Source organism: Salmo salar, chromosome ssa09, assembly GCF_905237065.1.
Source record: "Salmo salar chromosome ssa09, Ssal_v3.1, whole genome shotgun sequence".
NCBI classification, from domain to species: Eukaryota; Metazoa; Chordata; class Actinopteri; order Salmoniformes; family Salmonidae; genus Salmo; species Salmo salar.
The window spans coordinates 105911589-105939456 of record NC_059450.1 but is presented as its reverse complement, the minus strand read 5'-3'; the positions used below and the strand labels follow the sequence as shown (position 1 = coordinate 105939456).

General features: G+C 43.0%; 1 protein-coding gene across 5 annotated transcripts in view; it reads right to left on the bottom strand.

Moving 5' to 3' along the window:
* Nucleotides 1–27868, bottom strand: part of LOC106612364 (protein IWS1 homolog) — a 57600-nt gene that overhangs the window by 23154 nt on the left and 6578 nt on the right. For 4 of the 5 annotated variants that reach the window (XM_014213433.2, XM_014213432.2, XM_014213436.2 and 1 more), the window contains exons 5-6: nt 725–781; nt 180–381 (exon numbers count right to left, since the gene is read on the bottom strand). In XM_014213433.2, the coding sequence (XP_014068908.1) occupies nt 180–381; nt 725–781 (259 nt within the window). The remainder of the gene's footprint in view (nt 1–179; nt 382–724; nt 782–27868) is intronic. The other variant, XM_045724296.1, reaches the window with a different exon arrangement.

Genomic DNA, 27868 nt, shown 5'->3' with positions numbered 1-27868 from the left:
TTTATTTATGTCAAGTTACAGAATAAAAATAACAATACCTTGTATAGTGCTATCATTACAGAAAGAATGACAAAGTTAGTAAAAAGCAAAGTAAACAGCAAATTGTCATTTATATAAGGAAATTCAAAACTCAAACTAAAACGGAGTGTGAGTGTGTGTGAAGGGATCGGAATACTTACTCTTCCTCATTACCTGATTCGCTGTCGCTACCAAACAGTGTTTTCTCGTCCTTCTTCCCTCCTGCCGCCTTCTGTCCATCATCCTCGTCTTCGCTTTCTGAGCCCAGTTCCCGCAGTTTGGCCATGGTTTTGTCGGGCGCTTCTGAGCCTGCGTTACTGTCAGAGTTCTCGTCGTCAGACTCGGTGCGGCTCTTCTTCGACGCTGAGGAAGAGGAGTCACCATCATTATGATCATAAAGCCCCACGGCTCTGACCAAAACTATTTATCTAGGAAGTGCGATTGAGGTCAGAAGACCTCTTTTTACAAGGGAGACCTGGCCAACAGAGCAGCTCAATAAAAAAAAATACAGACCTAACACACCACAGTGTAGTGTACACTATGGAGTAATTTAAGATGCAGCCTTAATCTCCACACACTAGCTAACCGTCATAGACTTCAAGATAAGGTGTGCATCTTAAATGGCACCCTATTTCCCCATACAGTACATTACTTTTGACCAGAGCCACCCAATTGCGCGGGCCCAGCTGCCGGTCTGTCATTTTACCTGGTTCGTCAGCCTTCTCATCTTCACTGTCTGACAGGATGGCCTTCTTCCTCTTCACTGTAACAGCACATACACATTCAACAAAATCACATTAAGAAACCAACAGATGGAGTTAGAGACCTGATAGATACAGTGCAGGGATGTGCATCTTTCACTTAGAAAAGTAACGATACATTTTAGTTTGAAACAATTTGGTGCGATTCAATGCCCTAACATTTATTGCATAAACACATTCATTTTCCATTCTAAATTAAAATATGCTGCTGACAGAGTACATGAGTTGGACCTCACTGAGCTGGATCTGTCCGAGCTGACGCCTGCCTGTGTCTGTCCGAGCTGAATTCTGTGTGGTCTAACTTCACTATCCTTTTGGGTTCCAAAAGTCCTCACAAGGATAGTAAAACAAGGGGGATTAAAAAAAAATAATAATTAAAAAGGGACATTTCGCCAGTCCCCAAAATGAAAAATGTTTGTTCGATTTGGACTTCAGTAAGGGTTTTTCCGGCTGTTCGGGCGTACACAAAAAATTTAGGCAAGCCAAAGTTGATAGCCGAAGTCTTCGCCCCTTCGTCAGTGATTGGTCAACAGTATGGATTATTCAATACAGTCTGTTGTCATTCAACAAGAGGACTTGTTTTCATGCCCTTTTTTTGAGAAATACTGCAAACATCTTAGATGTAAAATTGCACAACTAAGATCTCCCTCTGCAAAAACATAAAGTATGACATTTCTTGAGTTATCTTAGATTCATTCTGACTATTTTGAGGAAGTGTATGTATACTGGCTATGGCATCAAGAACAATTGACACAGTACTATATTTCTTACAGTTTTTCAAGCGAAGGTTTTTTAAGGGAGTATGCGAGCACACTCGTTTGGTTCGCCTGGCATGCTGAGGCCTTTAGGTTTAGGGGTACAATTAGGGTTAGTTTAACTGTTAGGGGCTAAGGAAAATAGGATTTTGAATGGGAATAAAATGTTTTGGTCCCCACTTGGACAGTGAAACCAAGGTGTGTCTGTGACAAGTATATGTGTCTATGGTGTATGCAGGCACCTGAGCTGAGCCATACGGGAGACTGGGCATCTACCACCCCGCAATGTAGCCTATGGGCAAGACAAAATATTTAAGGGGCTTTGAACAGGGTACGTTAGTAGGTGCCAGGGGCACCAGTTTGAGTGTGTCAAAAACTGCAACACTGCTGGGTTTTTCACGCTCAACAATACTCCATGCTGAGCACTTGTTGGCTGCTTTTCCTTCACTCTGCGGACTAACTCATCCCAAACCATCTCAATTTGGTTGAGATCGGGTAGGCCAGGCCATCTGATGCAGCACTCCATCACTCTCGTTCTTGGTCAAATAGCCCTTACACAGCTTGGAGGTGTGTTCTGGGTCATTGTCCTGTTGAAAAACAAATGATATCCCATCTGGTTTGCGCTTGGTGGGACTGGTGTATCACTGCAGAATGCTGTGGTAGCCATGCTGGTTAAGTGTGCCTTGAATTCTAAATACATTTTAAAAAATCAAAGGGAACACTTAAACAACACAATGTAACTCCAAGTCAATCACACTTCTGTGAAATCAAACTGTCCACTTAGGAAGCAACACTGATTGACAATAAATTTCACATGCTGTTGTGCAACTGGAATAGATAACAGGTGGAATTTATAGGCAATAAGCAAGACACCCCCAATAAAGGAGTGGTTCTGCAGGTGATGACCACAGACCACTTTCAGTTCCTATGCTTCCTGGCTGATGTTTTGGTCACTTTTGAATGCTGGCGGTGCTTTCACTCTAGTGGTAGCACGAGACGGAGTCTACAACCCACACAAGTGGCTCAGGTAGTGCAGCTCATCCAGGATGGCACATCAATGCGAGCTGTGGCAAGAAGGTTTGCTGTGTCTGTCAGCGTAGTGTCCAGAGCATGGAGGCGTTACCAGGAGACAGGCCAGTACATCAGGAGACATGGAGGAGGCCGTAGGAGGGCAACAACCCAGCAGCAAGACCGCTACCTCCGCCTTTGTGCAAGGAGGAGCAGGTGGAGCACTGCCAGAGCCCTGCAAAATTACCTCCAGCAGGCCACAAATGTGCATGTGTCTGCTCAAACGGTCAGAAACAGACTCCATGAGGGTGGTATGAGGGCCCGACATCCACAGGTGGGGGTTGTGCTTACAGCCCAACACCGTGCAGGACGTTTGGCATTTGCCAGAGAACACCAAGATTGGCAAATTCGCCACTGGCGCCCTGTGCTCTTCACAGATGAAAGCAGGTTCACACTGAGCACACGTGACAGAGTCTGGAGACGCTGTGGAGAACGTTCTGCTGCCTGCAACATCCTCCAGCATGACCGGTTTGGCGGTGGGTCAGTCATGGTGTGGGGTGGCATTTCTTTGGGGGGCCGCACAGCCCTTCATGTGCTCGCCAGAGGTAGCCTGACTGCCATTAGGTACCGAGATGAGATCCTCAGACCCCTTGTGAGACCATATGCTGGTGCGGTTGGCCCTGGGTTCCTCCTAATGCAAGACAATGCTAGACCTCATGTGGCTGGAGTGTGTCAGCAGTTCCTGCAAGAGGAAGGCATTGATGCTATAGACTGGCCCGCCTGTTCCCCAGACCTGAATCCAATTGAGCACATCATGTCTCGCTCCATCCACCAACGCCACGTTGCACCACAGAATGTCCAGGAGTTGATGGATGCTTTAGTCCAGGTCTGGGAGGAGATCCCTCAGGAGACCATCCGCCACCTCATCAGGAGCATGCCCAGGCGTTGTAGGGAGGTCATACAGGCACGTGGAGGCCACGGCCACACACACACACACACACACACACTACTGAGCCTCATTTTGACTTGTTTTAAGAACATTACATCAAAGTTGGATCAGCCTGTAGTGTGGTTTTCCACTTTCATTTTGAGTGTGACTCCAAATCCAGACCTCCATGGGTTGATAAATTGGATTTCCATTGATTATTTGTGTGTGATTTTGTTGTCAGCACATTCAACTATGTAAAGAAAAAAGTATTTAATAAGATTATTTCATTCATTCAGATCTAGGATGTGTTATTTTAGTGTTCCCTTTATTGTTTTGAGCAGTGTATGTATGTATGTATGTATGTATGTATGTATGTATGTATGTATAATCAGCAGAATAGCCAAATGACAGTTGTGTCTCAGGCGATAGTTTACCTTTATGCCGGTAAAGAAAAGTCAACAGGGCATTTGATAACAATAACCAATTACATTGGCTGTCCCTCAACTAATAAAGCCTAATATTGTTCAAGCCATTTTATAAAGCAGTGCACAGTTTGACTAGGCTACTGATATTGCATGAGGTTATTCGGCATGCAAAATGACTTGTAGATCAATAGTAGGGCTGTCCCGACAAAAAAAAAAATCTTGGTCGACCAGGAGTCATCTGTTCTTTCGACCAATCGAATAGTTTTGCACCATTGTTATTATTACCACCACATACAATTTCAGTAGCACGTCTTCAAGTGATTGACTGCCATCCCCACAGCCTCCAATGGATTAGTCCACTAACACAGGCGTGATATCACAATTAATTATTTATTTTCTTTTGCTATATGCTTTATTATTGACATCTCGGTTGACCAACAGCCTATTGACCAAACAACCGACTAAATGGGGTCAATCCCAACGCAGTTACATGGTTAATTCAACAGTGAAGGAGAGGACGCATCAGTTGTCACAACAACAAAAAAGTTTCAGAAGGTAATATGCACAACAACAAAAAAAATTTACCGGAGATTCATTGGTTTGGGGTTCCAACGGCCGATGAACTCATATCTTAAAACACCCACTGCAGTAGAAATCCACTTTTTCAAGCTGGAAGACAATGGCCAGAGCTTACCCATGATGTTGCACAACAATGCAAGTCACCGTTTTAGTCAAAGTAGGATATATTTGGGCTTGAAGTGACAAAACCGATCTGCCCGCTTTGCGCAAATATGTGCGTTCCAAAATCTAAGTTTAGATATTTCTAACATATACAGCCCTAATTTTTCTAAGAAAAGTGAATCTCTCAAAGTTTAATGACTTTACTTACATAAAAATATTGAATACAATGCAAAAAGTCCAGACTGGGCTTAATGGGTACCTGTTAACTGGGTTAACAGTCTAAAATGTGCTAAATGCTCTGCAATTGGACATTTGGATTGCTTACTTAGTAGCTAGTTAGCTATCGAACTAAGTGGTTAGAACAAGAGACGTACTGTCTAATATTTGTTTTGTGCGTGCAGCAAACCGTGAATACCATTTTTTGTTCATGAGCTGAAAATGTCTGTCCTGAAAATAGTTTAGGTCAAAAGCTGTATAAAATGTTCACAATGCACTTGTTAGCATTCTGCATGGGATTTTAAATGTATAGCGGTTTCGGATTCAATTTCTTCCCACATTTTGTTATGTTACAGTCTTATTCTAAAATGTATTAAATAAAACTATTTCCTCAGCACACACACACACAATAGAGCATAATGACAAAATGAAAACCGATTTTTAGAAATTCTTTCAAATGTAAAAAAATTAATAAATAATACATTACTTATAAGTATTCAGACCCTTTGCTATGAGACTCAATTGAGTTCAGGTACATCCTGTTTCCATTGATCATCCTTGAGATGTTCCTACAACTGGATTGGAGTCCACCTGTGGTAAATTCAATTGATTGGACATGATTTGGAAAGGCACACACACCTGTCTATATAAAAGGTCCTAGAGTTGACATAGCATGTCAGAGCAAAAGCCAAGCCATGAGTTCGAAGGAATTGTCCGTAGAGCTCCATGGCAGGATTGTGTCGAGGCACAGATCTGGGGAAGGATACCAAGACATTTCTGCAGCATTGAAGGTCCCCAAGAAGACAGTGGCCTCCATCATTCTTAAATGGAAGAAGTTAGTTCCAAACACTCTTCCTAAGAGCTGGCCGCCCGGCCAAACTGAGCAATCAGGGGAGAAGGGCCTTGGTCAGGGATGTGACCAAGAACCTGATGGTCACTCAATGTACTCCAGCGTTCCTCTGCAGAGATGGGAAAAGCTTCCAGAAGGACAACCATCTCTGCAGCACCCCACCAATCAGGCCTTTATGGTAGAGGCCAGACGGAATCCATTCCTCAGTAAAAAAAAGGCACATGACAGCACGCATGGAGTTTGCCAAAAGGCACCTAAAGGACTCTCAGACCATGACAAACAAGATTCTCTGGTCTGATGAAACCAAGACTGAAAATTAGGCCTGAATGGCAAGCGTCACATCTGGAGGAAACCTGGCACCATCTCTACGGTGAAGCACAATGGTGGCAGCATCATGCTGTGGGGATGTTGTTTTTCCAGCAGGCAGGGACTCATATCATATCAATTTTTATTTGTCACGTGCTGATTACAAACAGGTGTAGACCTTACAATTAAATGATTACTTACAAGCCCTTAAAACCTCTTACATCTAGACGTTCCGCTAGCGGAACACCTGCTCCAATATCCAATGATAGGCGTGGCGCGAATGACAAATTCCTCAAAAATACAAAAACTTCCATTTTTCAAACATGACTATTTTACAGCATTTTAAAGACAAGACTCTCCTTTATCTAACCACACTGTCCGATTTCAAAAAGGCTTTACAGCGAAAGCAAAACATTAGATTATGTCAGCAGAGTACCCAGCCAGAAATAATCAGACACCCATTTTTCAAGCTAGCATATAATGTCACAAAAACCAAAACCACAGCTAAATGCAGCACTAACCACTTCGGGGAAGTGTCTTCCCTGTGGCTCAGTTGGTAGAGCATGGTGTTTGCAATGCCAGCATGGTGTGTGCAACGCCAGGGTTGTGGGTTCGATTCCCACGGGGGGCCAGCACAGAAAAAAATGTATGAAATTGTATGAAATGTATGCGTTCACTACTGTAAGTCGCTCTGGATAAGAGCGTCTCCTAAATGACTAAAATGTAAATGATCTTCATCAGATGACAACCCTAGGACATTATGTTATACAATACATGCATGTTTTGTTCAATCAAGTTCATATTTATATCCAAAAACCAGCTTTTTACATTAGCATGTGACGTTCAGAACTAGCATACCCCCCGCAAACTTCTGGTGAATTTACTAAATTACTCATGATAAACGTTGACAAAATACATAAATTATTTAAAGAATTATAGATACAGAACTCCTTTGTGCAATCGAGGTGTCCGATTTTAAAATAGCTTTTCGGTGAAAGCACATTTTGCAATATTCTGAGTAGATAGCCCAGCCATCACGGCTAGCTATTTTGACACCCACCAAGTTTAGCCCTGACCAAACTCCGATTTACTATTACAAAAGTTTGATTACCTTTGGTGTTCTTCGTCAGAATGCACTCCCAGGACTGCTACTTCAATAACAAATGTTGGTTTGGTTCAAAATAATCCATAGTTATATCCAAATAGCGGCGTTTTGTTCGTGCGTTCAAGACACTATCCAAGGGTGACGAAGGGTTATGCGCCGACGCGTTTCGTGACAAAAAAAAATCTAAATATTCCATTACCGTACTTCGAAGCATGTCAACCGCTGTTTAAAATCAATTTTTATGCCATTTTTCTCGTAAAAAAACGATAATATTCCAACCGGGAAAGCGTGTTTACGTTCAAAGACGAAAGAATAAAAACATGGGGTCGCCTCGTGCACGCGCGCGCCAGTCTCTGTACTCTGTTCGACCACTATCAAAATGCGCTAATGTTTTTCAGCCAGGGCCTGCAAAGCCACGATTCAGCTTTTTGCCGCCTTCTGAGAGCCCATGGGAGCCGTAGGAAGTGTCACGTAATCGCAGAGATCCCCTGTATTGGATAGAGATAATCAAGAAGGCCAAGAAATGGTCAGACAGGGTACTTACTGTACAGAATCTTCTCAGGTTTTGGCCTGCCAAATGAGTTCTGTTATACTCACAGACACCATTCAAACAGTTTTAGAAACTTTGGAGTGTTTTCTATCCAAAGCTAATAATTATATGCATATTCTAGTTTCTGGGCAGGAGTAATAATCAGATTAAATCGGGTACGTTTTTTAACCGGCCGTGAAAATACTGCCCCCTAGTCATAACAGGTTAAACAGCAATGCTTTAAGAAGTTAAGAAAAACTATGTGTTCAGTAAAAAAATGAAAATAAAAAAGTAACAAATAATTCAACAGCAGCAGTAAAACAACAATAACGAGGCTATATACAGTGGGTACCGGTACAGAGTCAACGTGTGGGGGCACCGGTTAGTCGAGGTAATTGAGGAAATGTGTACATGTTGGTAGAGTTAAAGTGACTATGAATAGATAATAAACAGAGTAGCAGCAGCGTAAAGAGGGGTTTGGGTAGCATTTTTATTAGCTGTTCAGGAGTCTTGTGGCTTGGGGGAAGAAGCTGTTAAGAAGCCTTTCGGTCTTACACTTGGCGCTCCAGCACCGCTTGCCGTGCGGTACCAGAGAGAACAGTCTACGACATGGACCATGAGAGTTTCTTGGACATGTGGACGCCAAGGAACTTGAAGCTCTCAACCTGCTCCACTGCAGCACTGTCGATGAGAATGGGGGTGTGCTCGGTCCTCCTTTTCCTGTAGTCCACAATCATCCCTTTGTCTTGATCACGTTGAGGGAGATGTTGTCCTGGCCCCACACGGCCAGGTCTCTGACCTCCTCCCTATAGGCTGTCTCATCGTTGTTGGTGATCAGGCCTACCACTGTTGGGTCATGGGTAAAACTTGGTGTTGGAGTCGTGCCTGGACATGCAGTCATGAGTGAACAGGGAGTACAGGAGGTGACTGAGCACGCACCCCTGAGGGGTCCCCGAGTTAAGGATCAGCGTGGCGGTTTGTGGTGGTATATAGACAGCAACAACAAAAAATACAGATACTCTATTTGCCAATAGTTTATCTCATGATAAGCTGTAGACCACACTACCTCAGGTGAGCAAAACTGAGACTTCCTTAGATATCGTGCACCAGCTGTTTACAAATATACAGACCGCCACCCCGTCTTACCAGAGGTCGCTGTTCTATCCTGCCCAAAAAATGTAAAACCCGCCAGCTGTATGTTATGTCGTTGTTCATCCACGACTCGGTGAAACATAAGATAGTTTTTAATGTGCCATTGGTAGGATATTCGTATATCCTACCAATGTACGTTGGCTAATAGGGCTGATGTTCAAAGGTAGATTACCCTCTTGATGACGGATCCTTACAAGGCACCAGGACCTTCGTCCTCGATACCGCCGTCTTTTTCTCCTGCGAATGACGGGATGAGGGCCTTGTTGGGCATCTGGGAGACTAGTCAGGATTGAGGGAGAGATGAAAGGAACAAAGTACAGAGAGATCCTTCATGAAAACCTGCCCCAGAGCACTCAGGACCTTAGAATGGGTCGAAGGTTCACCTTCCAACAGGACAAAGAACCCTAAGCACACAGCCAAGACAACACAGGAGTGGCTTCGGGACTCACGAAAGAATATCTCTGGACAGACCTGAAAATAGCTGTGTAGCAACGCTCCCCATCCAATCAGAGGATCTGCAGAGAAAAATGGGATAAACTTCAAATACAGGTGCCAAGCTTGTAGCGTCCTACCCAAGAATAATCAAGGCTGTAATCACTGCCAAAGGTGCTTAGGCAAAGTACTGAGTAAAAGGTCTGAATAATCTTTTTTTTGCACCCCTTTTGCGTGATATCCAATTGGTAGTTAGTCTTGTCCCATCGCTGCAACTCCCGTACGGACTCGGGAGAGGCGAAGGTCGGTGAGCCGTGCATCCTCTGAAACACAACCCAGCAAAGCCGCACTTCTTGACACAATGCCTGCTTAACCCGGAAGCCAGCCGCACCAATGTGTCGGAGGAAACACTGTACACCTTGTGACCGTGTCAGGGTACACTGCACCCGGCCCGCCACAGGAGTCGCTAGCACGCGATGGGACAAGAACATCCTTGCTGGCCAAACCCTCCCGTAACCCGGATGACGCTGGGACAATTCTGCGCCACCCCATGGGTCTCCCGGTCATGGTCGGCTGAGACAGAGCCTGGACTCGAACCAGGATCTCTAGTGGCACAGCTAACACTGCGATGCAGTGCCTTGGACCACTGCGCCACTCAGGGGGCCCACAGGGTCTCAATATGTATGTAATATTTCAGTTTTAAATTTGTAAGAAATATGCAAACATTTCTAGAAACTTGTTTTTGCTTTGTCATTATGGGGTATTGTGTGTAGATTAATGAGGGGGAAAAAACTATTTAAATCAATTTTAGAATAAGGCTGTAATGTAACAAAATGTGGAAAAAGTCTAGGGGTCCGAATAGTTTCCGAATGCACTGTATGGTAAAAGGCGGTTTGTGGTGGTATACAGACAGCACGACTGCTAGGATGAAAAACCCATATTTTCAATTGGCAAGAAATAGTAATGAATGCTCATGAAATATGCTACGATGTGCATACATAAGCACAATCACTTAATATAAAACATATATTGGTAAACAATAGGTAAGTAAAGAAACAAAAACAAAAGAAAAAAAGTGAAAAATAACAGTAGCGAGGTAATATACAGGCACCGGTTAGTCGGGCTGATTGAGGTAGTATGTACATATGGTTAAAGTGACTACGCATATATGATAAAGAGAGTAGCAGTAGTGTAAAAGAGGGGATGGCGGGTGATGAGTCACAATGCAGATAGCCCGGTTAGCCAATGTGCGGGGGCAATGGTTGGTCGGACTAATTGCGGTAGTATGTACACGAATGTATAGTTAAAGTGAATATGCATATATGATAAACAGAGAGTAGCAGCAGTGTAAGAGCGGGGTTGGCAACCAGTCAGGATACTCTTGATGGTGCAGCTGTAGAACATTTTGAGGATCTGAGGACCCATGAAAAATCTTTAGTTTCCTGAGGGGAATACGCTTTGTGCCCTCTTCATGACTGTCTTTGTGTGTTTGGACCATTCTAGTTTGTTGGTGATGTGGACACCAAGGAACTTTAAGCTCTCAACCTGCTCCACTACAGCCTCATCGATGAGAATGGGGGTGTGCTTGGTCCTCCTTTTCCTGTAGTCCACAATCATCTCCTTAGTCTTGGTTACGTTGAGGGATAGGTTGTTATTCTGGTACCACCCGGCCAGGTCTCTGACCTCCTCCCTATAGGCTGTTCAGTCATTGTCGGTGATCAGGCCTACCACTGTTGTGTCGTCGGAAAACTTGGTGTTGGAGTCGTGCCTAGCCATGAAGTCATGGGTGAACAGGGAGTACAGGAGGGGACTGAGCACGCATCCCTGAGGGGCTCAAGTGTTGAGGATCAGAGTGGCAGATGTTTTGCTACCTACCCTCACCACCTGGGGGCAGCCCGTCAGGAAGTCCAGGATCCAGTTGCAGAGGGAGGTGTTTAGTCCCAGGACCCTTAGCTTAGTGCCGAGTTTGGAGGGTACTATGGTGTTGAACGCTGAGCTGTAGTCAATGAATAGCATTCTCACGTAGATGTTCCTTTTGTCCAGGTGGGAAAGTGCAGTGTAGAGTGCAATAGAGATTGCATCATCTGTGGATCTGTTGTGGTGGTATGCAAATTGGAGTGGGTCAAGGGTTTCTGGGATAATGGTGTTGATGTGAGCTGTAACCAGCCTTTCAAAGCACTTCATGGCTACGGACGTGAGTGCTACAGGTCTGTAGTCATTTAGGCAGGTTGCCTTCGTGTTCTTGGGCACAGGGACTATGGTGCCCTGCTTGAAACATGTTGGTATTTCAGACTCAGTCAGGGACAGGTTGAACATGTCAGTGAAAACTCCTGCCAGTTGGTCTGCACATGCCCGGAGCACACGTCCTGGTAATCCACCTGGCCCCGCAGCCTTGTGAATGTTGACCTGTTTAAAGGTCTTACGTTGGCTACGGATAGCGTGATCATTCAATCTTAGCCCTGTATTGACGCTTTGCCTGTTTGATGGTTCGTCGGAGGGCATAGCAGGATTTCTTATAAGCTTCCGGGTTAGAGACCCGCACCATGAAAGCGGCAGCTCTACCCTTTAGCTCAGTGCGAATGTTGCCTGTAATCCATGGCTTCTGGTTGGGGTATGTACGTAGTCACTGTGGGGACGACGTCCTCGATGCACTTATTGATATAGCCAGTGACTGATGTGGTGTATTCCTCAATGCCATCGGAAGAATCCCAGAACATGTTCCAGTCTGTGATAGAAAAACAGTCCTGTAGTTTAGCATCGGCTTCATCTAACCACTTTTTTTATAGACAGAGTCACTGGTGCTTCCTGCTTTAAATTTTTGTTTGTAAGCAGTAATCAGGAGGATAGAATTGTGGTCGGATTTACCAAAATAGAGGGCGAGGGAGAGCTTTGTACGCGTCTCTGTGTGTGGAGTACAGGTTATCTAGAATTGTTTTCCCCTCTGATTGCACATTTAACATGTTGATAGAAATTAGGTAGAACTGATTTAAGTTTCCCTGCATTAAAGTCCCTGGCCACTAGAAGCGCCACCTCTGGGTGCGCGGTTTCCTATTTGCTTATTTCTTTATACAGCTGCGGTCTTAGTGCCAGCATCCGTCTGTGGTGGTAAATAAACAGCCACGAAAAGTATAGCTGAAAACTCTCTAGGCAAATAGTGTGGTATGCATTTTATCACAAGATACTCTACTTCAGGAGAGCAAAATCTAGACTTCCTCAGATTTCATGCACCAGCTGTTGTTTACAAATATGCACAGACCACGCCCCTCGTCGTACCAGAGTGTGCTGTTCCATCTTGCCAGTGCAGCGTATATCCCGCTAGCTGAATATCCATGTCTTCATTCAGCCACGATTCCGTGAAACATAAGATATTACAGTTTTTGATGTCCCGTTGGTAGGATGTTCGTGATCGCACATTGTGTAATTTATTGTCCAATGATTGCACGTTGGCGAGTAATATTGACGGTAACGGCAGCTTTCCCACTCACCTTCTGCGGATCCTTACGAGGCACCCCGCTCTGTGTCCAGGATATAACCAGATTAATTTGTTGAAACATTAAAACAGCTGAATTTTTTATTTATTTGAACCCAAAGGATGGGCGTGGGCTTAATGGGTACATGGACTCAATTGGTATGCTTACCCTAATCTTTGGCTACAGCAAAGATGGTGGCTAAATTAAGATGGTAATCGGCCTGAGTAAACTATTGAAACATCTTTTGGTTCCGGTTTACTTAACGGGGTGGGTGTTTGATAGACAATAATGCAATAGCAGCTGGGTCTGGTCTTCTTAGTTCATCGACTTTCATAGAAGCAGAAAAAAAAAACTGCCAAGTGGGGTGTCTCGCTTCCCCTTCCTTCTCTGGCTACAGCTTTTCGCCGTAGCCTACACTTGGCTGCCTGAACCATGGAGCAAATTAAAATATGTGGTGAAAACGAATGTTTTTACACCACGTTTTTGGGCATAAAATTATCATAATCCATTGGGTAATTTCACTTATTTTTGAGCTAGTCTGCATTAAAAAGAAAAATATCCGACTATCTAAACAATAGTAAAATTGCGTGACATGACTGCATTTTAGAACCCCCGCTCCCCCCCCCCCCCCCCCAAGATGAATAGTTTGACCACTACATTTTTGGGCAAATTAGTTTTGCATGGTCCGCTTCCCCGGGTGTGCAGGGTTTGCTCATTCTCAACCATTCCATTGATCCTAAAGAGAAATCTCCTTCCACCTGGTGCACCAGCCATGCTAAACGAACTCGCCCATTGTTCAATATTTTGTCTATCCATATTACCAGAGTTTAAATTCTTTCCATTTCTATGGCGGATTTGCAGATGCAATTTAAATAATGCATTGATATATAGCTAGCTTGCTGAAATGACAGAGAGAGCAAATATAGCTTTTTGATCATGTCCGTGTGCATGTCCAAATATTAATGACATCTGCAATCCGACAGGGTCACTGGAATTATCAAACGGCAAAAGTCAGACAAGCGTCAACATCTTGTATAATAGGCATGGTTTTGCTGAAACTCATCTCGACAGGTAGTCTTTCTGAAATAATTATTTTTCACCCATCTTAACTGAAATGGTGCTCATATAACTTGAATTAGCTAGCTACGGTTAGCATACTAGCTAGATACACTAACAGCTATCAGTCAGTGCCTTATTTGTTGTTATTTCTCTACTACACATGGAAATAACCACAACGTTTAAACATTTGAACCGGGGATCGATGCATGTGACAAATGTAAATCGTCCCACCTACGTAACAGCCAGTGGAATCCCGTGGCGCGTTATTCAAATACCTTAGAAATGCTATTACTTCAATTTCTCAAACATATGACTATTTTACACCATTTTAAAGACAAGACTCTCGTTAATCTAACCACACTGTCCGATTTCAAAAAGGCTTTACAACGAAAGCAAAACATTAGATTATGTCAGCAGAGTATCCAGCCAGAAATAATCAGACACCCATTTTTCAAGCTAGCATATAATGTCACATAAACCCAAACCACAGCTAAATGCAGCACTAACCTTTGATGATCTTCATCAGATGACAATCCTAGGACATTATGTTATACAATACATGCATGTTTTGTTCAATCAAGTTCATATTTATATCAAAAACCAGCTTTATACATTAGCATGTGATGTTCAGAACTAGCATACCCCCCGCAAACTTCCGGTGAATTTACTAAATTACTCACGATAAACGTTCACAAAAAACAAATTATTTTAAGAATTATAGATACAGAACTCCTTTATGCACTCGCTATGTCCGATTTTAAAATAGCTTTTCGGGTGAAAGCACATTTTGCAATATTCTGAGTAGATAGCCCAGCCATCACGGGCTAGCTATTTAGACACCCACCAAGTTTAGCCCTCACCAAAGTCAGATTTACTATAAGAAAAATGTTATTACCTTTGCTGTTCTTCGTCAGAATGCACTCCCAGGACTTCTACTTCAATAACAAATGTTGGTTTGGTTCAAAATAATCCATAGTTATGTTCAAATATCCTCTATTTTGTTTGTGCGTTCAAGACACTATCCGAAGTGTAAAGAAGGGTGACGCGCCCGACGCGTTTCGTGACAAAAAAAATCTAAATATTCCATTACTGTACTTCGAAGCATGTCAACCGCTGTTTAAAATCAATTTTTATGCCATTTTTCTCGTAAAAAAGCGATAATATTCCAACCGGGAAACCGTGTTTATGTTCAAAGAGAGAGAAAATAAAAACATGGGGTCGCCTCATGCACACGCCTCAGTCTCATTGTCCTCTGTTAGACCACTTACCAAAGGCGCTAATGTTTTTCAGCCAGGGGCTGCCTTGACATCATTCAGCTTTTTCCCGGGTTCTGAGAGCCTATGGGAGCCGTAGGAAGAGTCATGTTACAGCAAAGATCCTACATTTTCAATAAAGAGAGTCAAGAAGCCCAAGGAATGGTCAGAGAGGCCACTTCCTATACAGAATCTTCTCAGGTTTTTGCCTGCCATATGAGTTATGTTATACTCACAGACACCATTCAAACAGTTTTAGAAACTTTAGGGTGTTTTCTATCCAAAGCCAATAATGATATGCATATTCTAGTTTCTGGGCAGTAGTAATAACCAGATTAAAATCGGGTACGTTTTTTATCCGGCCGTGCAAATACTGCCCCCCTACCCTCAACAGGTTAATGTTTAAACTGCCATTTGTTTATCGTTACACGATAAGAAATTTTTTATGATTGATGTGACTTCACGATTCAGATATGGTCCTCCGTATGACCATTAAGGGGCAATGCAGTTCAATCTACCGCAATCCAGTCCGACCGGACGGTCATCACTAGTTACCACAGCCACAGAGTCATAAACCCCGCCTATTCAGACAACTTCTCTTCTTAACTTCTTATGGGCAGGTGGGAGGGTAGCGTCCCATCTCAACAACTTCCGGTGAAATCGCAGAGCGCGAAATTCAAATTACAGAAATATTTAACATTCATGATAATACAAGTGTCACACATCAAAATAAAGCTTAACCTCTTGTTATTCCAGCCGCTGTGTCAGATTTCAAAAAGGCTTTAGGCGAAAGCACACCATGCGATTATCTGAGGACAGCGCCCCGCGCCCCGAAACATTTTTCAACCAGGCAGGTGCGCCACGAAAGTCAGAAATAACGATATAATAAATGCCTTACCTTTGAAGATCTTCTTCTGTTGGCACTCCAAAAGGTCCCAGCTACATCACAAATGGTCCTTTTGTTTCATAAAAAAAAAAAACTGTTTAGCTGGCGCGCTTCATTCAATAATCCACCGGTTTCCCCTCCTTCAAAACACATACAAAATGAATCCCAAACGTTACCAATAAACTTCTCCAAACAAGTCAAACAACGTTTATAATCAAACCTCAGGTACCCTAATACATAAACGATAACATTTGAGACGAAGAATCGTTATTGTCTTTACTGGAGATAAACAACAAAAGAACGCGCTCTCATCGCATGAAAACACTACAGCCAAAATGGGAGCCACTTAGAAAAACTACAAATTCTAGCTAATTTTTCCAAAAACAAGCCTGAAACTCTTTCTAAAGACTTGACATCTAGTGGAAGCCATAGGAACTGCAATCTGGGAGGATTTCGCCTCATAATAAACATGACAGCCATTGGAAACAGTAGTAGGCTGAATTATAATATTTTTTTGATGGTATTTTTTTGATGGTTTGTCCTCAGGGTTTTGCCTGTCATATCAGTTCTGTTATACACACAGACATTATTTTAACAGTTTTAGAAACTTTATAAAATTATATGCATATCCTAGCTTCTGGGCCTGAGTAACAGGCAGTTAGTTCACTTTGGGCACACTTTTCATCCGGATGTCAAAATACTGCCCCCTAGCCCAAAGAGGTTAAAGCTGCAATGTGTAACTTTTTGTGCGACCCAAACAAATTTCACATAGAAATGTGAGTTATAGATCTGTAATTCTCATTGAAAGCAAGTCTAAGAAGCAGTAGATTCGTTCTGGGTGTGCTATTTCTATGCTTCCCATGCTTAAGTTTTGTTTTTGCAACTTTTACCTTCGGTTTTATACACTAGCTTCAAAAACAGCTAAATATACAAGATTATTGGTTATGGAAAATATATTTCACAGTGGTTTGGATGGTACGATGATTCTCTACACTATACTTGCTTGTTTTGCCACAAACTGAAATTAGGCGGACTATTCGAATTTTTGCATACAGGAAATGGCAGAGCGATTTCTGCATAGTGCATCTTTAAAATTTGATTTTAAACCTAACCACATTGCTAACCTTATGCCTAACCCTAACCTTAAATTAAGACCAAAAAGTGTATTTCTTTTCATGCATTTTTACGATATAGACAATTATGACTTTGCGATCTAGTGGAAACCCTACCAGACGGCGCTCACCTTACTGCTGCTACCCACCCACTCAGCAACAATTCTCTGCTGTGTGCCTGTTCTCACTTCTCAATGTGATGGCTCGTTGCAGCGATGTGTGACAGCGTGTTCATAAACTTCCAAAAATCTGGTGTTTGAGAGCTTGCACTTTGTACTTACAGAGCAATCATTGTACAATTTCTACATCCAGGTGTTCACGGTTTGTCATCTTGTAGTCTGGCTCTATACATGCCATTAAGGCAACATTGAAGCCGACATCCTCTACCATTGACAATGGCTGCATATTAACTGCAATCATTTCTGTAATCAGCGCTGATTTTCTCACTCCGTCCCTAATCGCACTGCTGCAAGCAACAGGTTGGGTCTCACAGTGCCTCCCGTCGGCATTGCACCTGACACCTGTACTGCCACTATAGCTCAATTCCACCTCAAAGTTTGCATTACACAACTTTCTCATTTAACTTTTCAAAATATAGCCTTACCTGGAAGACAATGGCCAGAGCTTACCCATGATGTTGCACAACAATGCAAGTCACCGTTTTAGTCAAAGTAGGATATATTTGGGCTTGAAGTGACAAAACCGATCTGCCCGCTTTGCGCAAATATGTGCGTTCCAAAATCTAAGTTTAGATATTTCTAACATATACAGCCCTAATTTTTCTAAGAAAAGTGAATCTCTCAAAGTTTAATGACTTTACTTACATAAAAATATTGAATACAATGCAAAAAGTCCAGACTGGGCTTAATGGGTACCTGTTAACTGGGTTAACAGTCTAAAATGTGCTAAATGCTCTGCAATTGGACATTTGGATTGCTTACTTAGTAGCTAGTTAGCTATCGAACTAAGTGGTTAGAACAAGAGACGTACTGTCTAATATTTGTTTTGTGCGTGCAGCAAACCGTGAATACCATTTTTTGTTCATGAGCTGAAAATGTCTGTCCTGAAAATAGTTTAGGTCAAAAGCTGTATAAAATGTTCACAATGCACTTGTTAGCATTCTGCATGGGATTTTAAATGTATAGCGGTTTCGGATTCAATTTCTTCCCACATTTTGTTATGTTACAGTCTTATTCTAAAATGTATTAAATAAAACTATTTCCTCAGCACACACACACACAATAGAGCATAATGACAAAATGAAAACCGATTTTTAGAAATTCTTTCAAATGTAAAAAAATTAATAAATAATACATTACTTATAAGTATTCAGACCCTTTGCTATGAGACTCAATTGAGTTCAGGTACATCCTGTTTCCATTGATCATCCTTGAGATGTTCCTACAACTGGATTGGAGTCCACCTGTGGTAAATTCAATTGATTGGACATGATTTGGAAAGGCACACACACCTGTCTATATAAAAGGTCCTAGAGTTGACATAGCATGTCAGAGCAAAAGCCAAGCCATGAGTTCGAAGGAATTGTCCGTAGAGCTCCATGGCAGGATTGTGTCGAGGCACAGATCTGGGGAAGGATACCAAGACATTTCTGCAGCATTGAAGGTCCCCAAGAAGACAGTGGCCTCCATCATTCTTAAATGGAAGAAGTTAGTTCCAAACACTCTTCCTAAGAGCTGGCCGCCCGGCCAAACTGAGCAATCAGGGGAGAAGGGCCTTGGTCAGGGATGTGACCAAGAACCTGATGGTCACTCAATGTACTCCAGCGTTCCTCTGCAGAGATGGGAAAAGCTTCCAGAAGGACAACCATCTCTGCAGCACCCCACCAATCAGGCCTTTATGGTAGAGGCCAGACGGAATCCATTCCTCAGTAAAAAAAAGGCACATGACAGCACGCATGGAGTTTGCCAAAAGGCACCTAAAGGACTCTCAGACCATGACAAACAAGATTCTCTGGTCTGATGAAACCAAGACTGAAAATTAGGCCTGAATGGCAAGCGTCACATCTGGAGGAAACCTGGCACCATCTCTACGGTGAAGCACAATGGTGGCAGCATCATGCTGTGGGGATGTTGTTTTTCCAGCAGGCAGGGACTCATATCATATCAATTTTTATTTGTCACGTGCTGATTACAAACAGGTGTAGACCTTACAATTAAATGATTACTTACAAGCCCTTAAAACCTCTTACATCTAGACGTTCCGCTAGCGGAACACCTGCTCCAATATCCAATGATAGGCGTGGCGCGAATGACAAATTCCTCAAAAATACAAAAACTTCCATTTTTCAAACATGACTATTTTACAGCATTTTAAAGACAAGACTCTCCTTTATCTAACCACACTGTCCGATTTCAAAAAGGCTTTACAGCGAAAGCAAAACATTAGATTATGTCAGCAGAGTACCCAGCCAGAAATAATCAGACACCCATTTTTCAAGCTAGCATATAATGTCACAAAAACCAAAACCACAGCTAAATGCAGCACTAACCACTTCGGGGAAGTGTCTTCCCTGTGGCTCAGTTGGTAGAGCATGGTGTTTGCAATGCCAGCATGGTGTGTGCAACGCCAGGGTTGTGGGTTCGATTCCACGGGGGCCAGCACAGAAAAAAATGTATGAAATTGTATGAAATGTATGCGTTCACTACTGTAAGTCGCTCTGGATAAGAGCGTCTCCTAAATGACTAAAATGTAAATGATCTTCATCAGATGACAACCCTAGGACATTATGTTATACAATACATGCATGTTTTGTTCAATCAAGTTCATATTTATATCCAAAAACCAGCTTTTTACATTAGCATGTGACGTTCAGAACTAGCATACCCCCCGCAAACTTCTGGTGAATTTACTAAATTACTCATGATAAACGTTGACAAAATACATAAATTATTTAAAGAATTATAGATACAGAACTCCTTTGTGCAATCGAGGTGTCCGATTTTAAAATAGCTTTTCGGTGAAAGCACATTTTGCAATATTCTGAGTAGATAGCCCAGCCATCACGGCTAGCTATTTTGACACCCACCAAGTTTAGCCCTGACCAAACTCCGATTTACTATTACAAAAGTTTGATTACCTTTGGTGTTCTTCGTCAGAATGCACTCCCAGGACTGCTACTTCAATAACAAATGTTGGTTTGGTTCAAAATAATCCATAGTTATATCCAAATAGCGGCGTTTTGTTCGTATGCGTTCAAGACACTATCCAAGGGTGACGAAGGGTTATGCGCCGACGCGCGTTCGTGACAAAAAAAAATCTAAATATTCCATTACCGTACTTCGAAGCATGTCAACCGCTGTTTAAAATCAATTTTTATGCCATTTTTCTCGTAAAAAAACGATAATATTCCAACCGGGAAAGCGTGTTTACGTTCAAAGACGAAAGAATAAAAACATGGGGTCGCCTCGCACGCCGCGCCAGTCTCTGTACTCTGTTCGACCACTATCAAAATGCGCTAATGTTTTTCAGCCAGGGCCTGCAAAGCCACGATTCAGCTTTTTGCCGCCTTCTGAGAGCCCATGGGAGCCGTAGGAAGTGTCACGTAATCGCAGAGATCCCCTGTATTGGATAGAGATAATCAAGAAGGCCAAGAAATGGTCAGACAGGGTACTTACTGTACAGAATCTTCTCAGGTTTTGGCCTGCCAAATGAGTTCTGTTATACTCACAGACACCATTCAAACAGTTTTAGAAACTTTGGAGTGTTTTCTATCCAAAGCTAATAATTATATGCATATTCTAGTTTCTGGGCAGGAGTAATAATCAGATTAAATCGGGTACGTTTTTTAACCGGCCGTGAAAATACTGCCCCCTAGTCATAACAGGTTAAACAGCAATGCTTTAAGAAGTTAAGAAAAACTATGTGTTCAGTAAAAAAAATGAAAATAAAAAAGTAACAAATAATTCAACAGCAGCAGTAAAACAACAATAACGAGGCTATATACAGTGGGTACCGGTACAGAGTCAACGTGTGGGGGCACCGGTTAGTCGAGGTAATTGAGGAAATGTGTACATGTTGGTAGAGTTAAAGTGACTATGAATAGATAATAAACAGAGTAGCAGCAGCGTAAAGAGGGGTTTGGGTAGCATTTTTATTAGCTGTTCAGGAGTCTTGTGGCTTGGGGGAAGAAGCTGTTAAGAAGCCTTTCGGTCTTACACTTGGCGCTCCAGCACCGCTTGCCGTGCGGTACCAGAGAGAACAGTCTACGACATGGACCATGAGAGTTTCTTGGACATGTGGACGCCAAGGAACTTGAAGCTCTCAACCTGCTCCACTGCAGCACTGTCGATGAGAATGGGGGTGTGCTCGGTCCTCCTTTTCCTGTAGTCCACAATCATCCCTTTGTCTTGATCACGTTGAGGGAGATGTTGTCCTGGCCCCACACGGCCAGGTCTCTGACCTCCTCCCTATAGGCTGTCTCATCGTTGTTGGTGATCAGGCCTACCACTGTTGGGTCATGGGTAAAACTTGGTGTTGGAGTCGTGCCTGGACATGCAGTCATGAGTGAACAGGGAGTACAGGAGGTGACTGAGCACGCACCCCTGAGGGGTCCCCGAGTTAAGGATCAGCGTGGCGGTTTGTGGTGGTATATAGACAGCAACAACAAAAAATACAGATACTCTATTTGCCAATAGTTTATCTCATGATAAGCTGTAGACCACACTACCTCAGGTGAGCAAAACTGAGACTTCCTTAGATATCGTGCACCAGCTGTTTACAAATATACAGACCGCCACCCCGTCTTACCAGAGGTCGCTGTTCTATCCTGCCCAAAAAATGTAAAACCCGCCAGCTGTATGTTATGTCGTTGTTCATCCACGACTCGGTGAAACATAAGATAGTTTTTAATGTGCCATTGGTAGGATATTCGTATATCCTACCAATGTACGTTGGCTAATAGGGCTGATGTTCAAAGGTAGATTACCCTCTTGATGACGGATCCTTACAAGGCACCAGGACCTTCGTCCTCGATACCGCCGTCTTTTTCTCCTGCGAATGACGGGATGAGGGCCTTGTTGGGCATCTGGGAGACTAGTCAGGATTGAGGGAGAGATGAAAGGAACAAAGTACAGAGAGATCCTTCATGAAAACCTGCCCCAGAGCACTCAGGACCTTAGAATGGGTCGAAGGTTCACCTTCCAACAGGACAAAGAACCCTAAGCACACAGCCAAGACAACACAGGAGTGGCTTCGGGACTCACGAAAGAATATCTCTGGACAGACCTGAAAATAGCTGTGTAGCAACGCTCCCCATCCAATCAGAGGATCTGCAGAGAAAAATGGGATAAACTTCAAATACAGGTGCCAAGCTTGTAGCGTCCTACCCAAGAATAATCAAGGCTGTAATCACTGCCAAAGGTGCTTAGGCAAAGTACTGAGTAAAAGGTCTGAATAATCTTTTTTGCACCCCTTTTGCGTGATATCCAATTGGTAGTTAGTCTTGTCCCATCGCTGCAACTCCCGTACGGACTCGGGAGAGGCGAAGGTCGGTGAGCCGTGCATCCTCTGAAACACAACCCAGCAAAGCCGCACTTCTTGACACAATGCCTGCTTAACCCGGAAGCCAGCCGCACCAATGTGTCGGAGGAAACACTGTACACCTTGTGACCGTGTCAGGGTACACTGCACCCGGCCCGCCACAGGAGTCGCTAGCACGCGATGGGACAAGAACATCCTTGCTGGCCAAACCCTCCCGTAACCCGGATGACGCTGGGACAATTCTGCGCCACCCCATGGGTCTCCCGGTCATGGTCGGCTGAGACAGAGCCTGGACTCGAACCAGGATCTCTAGTGGCACAGCTAACACTGCGATGCAGTGCCTTGGACCACTGCGCCACTCAGGGGGCCCACAGGGTCTCAATATGTATGTAATATTTCAGTTTTAAATTTGTAAGAAATATGCAAACATTTCTAGAAACTTGTTTTTGCTTTGTCATTATGGGGTATTGTGTGTAGATTAATGAGGGGGAAAAAACTATTTAAATCAATTTTAGAATAAGGCTGTAATGTAACAAAATGTGGAAAAAGTCTAGGGGTCCGAATAGTTTCCGAATGCACTGTATGGTAAAAGGCGGTTTGTGGTGGTATACAGACAGCACGACTGCTAGGATGAAAAACCCATATTTTCAATTGGCAAGAAATAGTAATGAATGCTCATGAAATATGCTACGATGTGCATACATAAGCACAATCACTTAATATAAAACATATATTGGTAAACAATAGGTAAGTAAAGAAACAAAAACAAAAGAAAAAAAGTGAAAAATAACAGTAGCGAGGTAATATACAGGCACCGGTTAGTCGGGCTGATTGAGGTAGTATGTACATATGGTTAAAGTGACTACGCATATATGATAAAGAGAGTAGCAGTAGTGTAAAAGAGGGGATGGCGGGTGATGAGTCACAATGCAGATAGCCCGGTTAGCCAATGTGCGGGGGCAATGGTTGGTCGGACTAATTGCGGTAGTATGTACACGAATGTATAGTTAAAGTGAATATGCATATATGATAAACAGAGAGTAGCAGCAGTGTAAGAGCGGGGTTGGCAACCAGTCAGGATACTCTTGATGGTGCAGCTGTAGAACATTTTGAGGATCTGAGGACCCATGAAAAATCTTTAGTTTCCTGAGGGGAATACGCTTTGTGCCCTCTTCATGACTGTCTTTGTGTGTTTGGACCATTCTAGTTTGTTGGTGATGTGGACACCAAGGAACTTTAAGCTCTCAACCTGCTCCACTACAGCCTCATCGATGAGAATGGGGGTGTGCTTGGTCCTCCTTTTCCTGTAGTCCACAATCATCTCCTTAGTCTTGGTTACGTTGAGGGATAGGTTGTTATTCTGGTACCACCCGGCCAGGTCTCTGACCTCCTCCCTATAGGCTGTTCAGTCATTGTCGGTGATCAGGCCTACCACTGTTGTGTCGTCGGAAAACTTGGTGTTGGAGTCGTGCCTAGCCATGAAGTCATGGGTGAACAGGGAGTACAGGAGGGGACTGAGCACGCATCCCTGAGGGGCTCAAGTGTTGAGGATCAGAGTGGCAGATGTTTTGCTACCTACCCTCACCACCTGGGGGCAGCCCGTCAGGAAGTCCAGGATCCAGTTGCAGAGGGAGGTGTTTAGTCCCAGGACCCTTAGCTTAGTGCCGAGTTTGGAGGGTACTATGGTGTTGAACGCTGAGCTGTAGTCAATGAATAGCATTCTCACGTAGATGTTCCTTTTGTCCAGGTGGGAAAGTGCAGTGTAGAGTGCAATAGAGATTGCATCATCTGTGGATCTGTTGTGGTGGTATGCAAATTGGAGTGGGTCAAGGGTTTCTGGGATAATGGTGTTGATGTGAGCTGTAACCAGCCTTTCAAAGCACTTCATGGCTACGGACGTGAGTGCTACAGGTCTGTAGTCATTTAGGCAGGTTGCCTTCGTGTTCTTGGGCACAGGGACTATGGTGCCCTGCTTGAAACATGTTGGTATTTCAGACTCAGTCAGGGACAGGTTGAACATGTCAGTGAAAACTCCTGCCAGTTGGTCTGCACATGCCCGGAGCACACGTCCTGGTAATCCACCTGGCCCCGCAGCCTTGTGAATGTTGACCTGTTTAAAGGTCTTACGTTGGCTACGGATAGCGTGATCATTCAATCTTAGCCCTGTATTGACGCTTTGCCTGTTTGATGGTTCGTCGGAGGGCATAGCAGGATTTCTTATAAGCTTCCGGGTTAGAGACCCGCACCATGAAAGCGGCAGCTCTACCCTTTAGCTCAGTGCGAATGTTGCCTGTAATCCATGGCTTCTGGTTGGGGTATGTACGTAGTCACTGTGGGGACGACGTCCTCGATGCACTTATTGATATAGCCAGTGACTGATGTGGTGTATTCCTCAATGCCATCGGAAGAATCCCAGAACATGTTCCAGTCTGTGATAGAAAAACAGTCCTGTAGTTTAGCATCGGCTTCATCTAACCACTTTTTTTATAGACAGAGTCACTGGTGCTTCCTGCTTTAAATTTTTGTTTGTAAGCAGTAATCAGGAGGATAGAATTGTGGTCGGATTTACCAAAATAGAGGGCGAGGGAGAGCTTTGTACGCGTCTCTGTGTGTGGAGTACAGGTTATCTAGAATTGTTTTCCCCTCTGATTGCACATTTAACATGTTGATAGAAATTAGGTAGAACTGATTTAAGTTTCCCTGCATTAAAGTCCCTGGCCACTAGAAGCGCCACCTCTGGGTGCGCGGTTTCCTATTTGCTTATTTCTTTATACAGCTGCGGTCTTAGTGCCAGCATCCGTCTGTGGTGGTAAATAAACAGCCACGAAAAGTATAGCTGAAAACTCTCTAGGCAAATAGTGTGGTATGCATTTTATCACAAGATACTCTACTTCAGGAGAGCAAAATCTAGACTTCCTCAGATTTCATGCACCAGCTGTTGTTTACAAATATGCACAGACCACGCCCCTCGTCGTACCAGAGTGTGCTGTTCCATCTTGCCAGTGCAGCGTATATCCCGCTAGCTGAATATCCATGTCTTCATTCAGCCACGATTCCGTGAAACATAAGATATTACAGTTTTTGATGTCCCGTTGGTAGGATGTTCGTGATCGCACATTGTGTAATTTATTGTCCAATGATTGCACGTTGGCGAGTAATATTGACGGTAACGGCAGCTTTCCCACTCACCTTCTGCGGATCCTTACGAGGCACCCCGCTCTGTGTCCAGGATATAACCAGATTAATTTGTTGAAACATTAAAACAGCTGAATTTTTTTATTTATTTGAACCCAAAGGATGGGCGTGGGCTTAATGGGTACATGGACTCAATTGGTATGCTTACCCTAATCTTTGGCTACAGCAAAGATGGTGGCTAAATTAAGATGGTAATCGGCCTGAGTAAACTATTGAAACATCTTTTGGTTCCGGTTTACTTAACGGGGTGGGTGTTTGATAGACAATAATGCAATAGCAGCTGGGTCTGGTCTTCTTAGTTCATCGACTTTCATAGAAGCAGAAAAAAAAACTGCCAAGTGGGGTGTCTCGCTTCCCCTTCCTTCTCTGGCTACAGCTTTTCGCCGTAGCCTACACTTGGCTGCCTGAACCATGGAGCAAATTAAAATATGTGGTGAAAACGAATGTTTTTACACCACGTTTTTGGGCATAAAATTATCATAATCCATTGGGTAATTTCACTTATTTTTGAGCTAGTCTGCATTAAAAAGAAAAATATCCGACTATCTAAACAATAGTAAAATTGCGTGACATGACTGCATTTTAGAACCCCCGCTCCCCCCAAGATGAATAGTTTGACCACTACATTTTTGGGCAAATTAGTTTTGCATGGTCCGCTTCCCGGGTGTGCAGGGTTTGCTCATTCTCAACCATTCCATTGATCCTAAAGAGAAATCTCCTTCCACCTGGTGCACCAGCCATGCTAAACGAACTCGCCCATTGTTCAATATTTTGTCTATCCATATTACCAGAGTTTAAATTCTTTCCATTTCTATGGCGGATTTGCAGATGCAATTTAAATAATGCATTGATATATAGCTAGCTTGCTGAAATGACAGAGAGAGCAAATATAGCTTTTTGATCATGTCCGTGTGCATGTCCAAATATTAATGACATCTGCAATCCGACAGGGTCACTGGAATTATCAAACGGCAAAAGTCAGACAAGCGTCAACATCTTGTATAATAGGCATGGTTTTGCTGAAACTCATCTCGACAGGTAGTCTTTCTGAAATAATTATTTTTCACCCATCTTAACTGAAATGGTGCTCATATAACTTGAATTAGCTAGCTACGGTTAGCATACTAGCTAGATACACTAACAGCTATCAGTCAGTGCCTTATTTGTTGTTATTTCTCTACTACACATGGAAATAACCACAACGTTTAAACATTTGAACCGGGGATCGATGCATGTGACAAATGTAAATCGTCCCACCTACGTAACAGCCAGTGGAATCCCGTGGCGCGTTATTCAAATACCTTAGAAATGCTATTACTTCAATTTCTCAAACATATGACTATTTTACACCATTTTAAAGACAAGACTCTCGTTAATCTAACCACACTGTCCGATTTCAAAAAGGCTTTACAACGAAAGCAAAACATTAGATTATGTCAGCAGAGTATCCAGCCAGAAATAATCAGACACCCATTTTTCAAGCTAGCATATAATGTCACATAAACCCAAACCACAGCTAAATGCAGCACTAACCTTTGATGATCTTCATCAGATGACAATCCTAGGACATTATGTTATACAATACATGCATGTTTTGTTCAATCAAGTTCATATTTATATCAAAAACCAGCTTTATACATTAGCATGTGATGTTCAGAACTAGCATACCCCCGCAAACTTCCGGTGAATTTACTAAATTACTCACGATAAACGTTCACAAAAAACAAATTATTTTAAGAATTATAGATACAGAACTCCTTTATGCACTCGCTATGTCCGATTTTAAAATAGCTTTTCGGTGAAAGCACATTTTGCAATATTCTGAGTAGATAGCCCAGCCATCACGGGCTAGCTATTTAGACACCCACCAAGTTTAGCCCTCACCAAAGTCAGATTTACTATAAGAAAAATGTTATTACCTTTGCTGTTCTTCGTCAGAATGCACTCCCAGGACTTCTACTTCAATAACAAATGTTGGTTTGGTTCAAAATAATCCATAGTTATGTTCAAATATCCTCTATTTTGTTTGTGCGTTCAAGACACTATCCGAAGTGTAAAGAAGGGTGACGCGCCCGACGCGTTTCGTGACAAAAAAATCTAAATATTCCATTACTGTACTTCGAAGCATGTCAACCGCTGTTTAAAATCAATTTTTATGCCATTTTTCTCGTAAAAAGCGATAATATTCCAACCGGGAAACCGTGTTTATGTTCAAAGAGAGAGAAAAT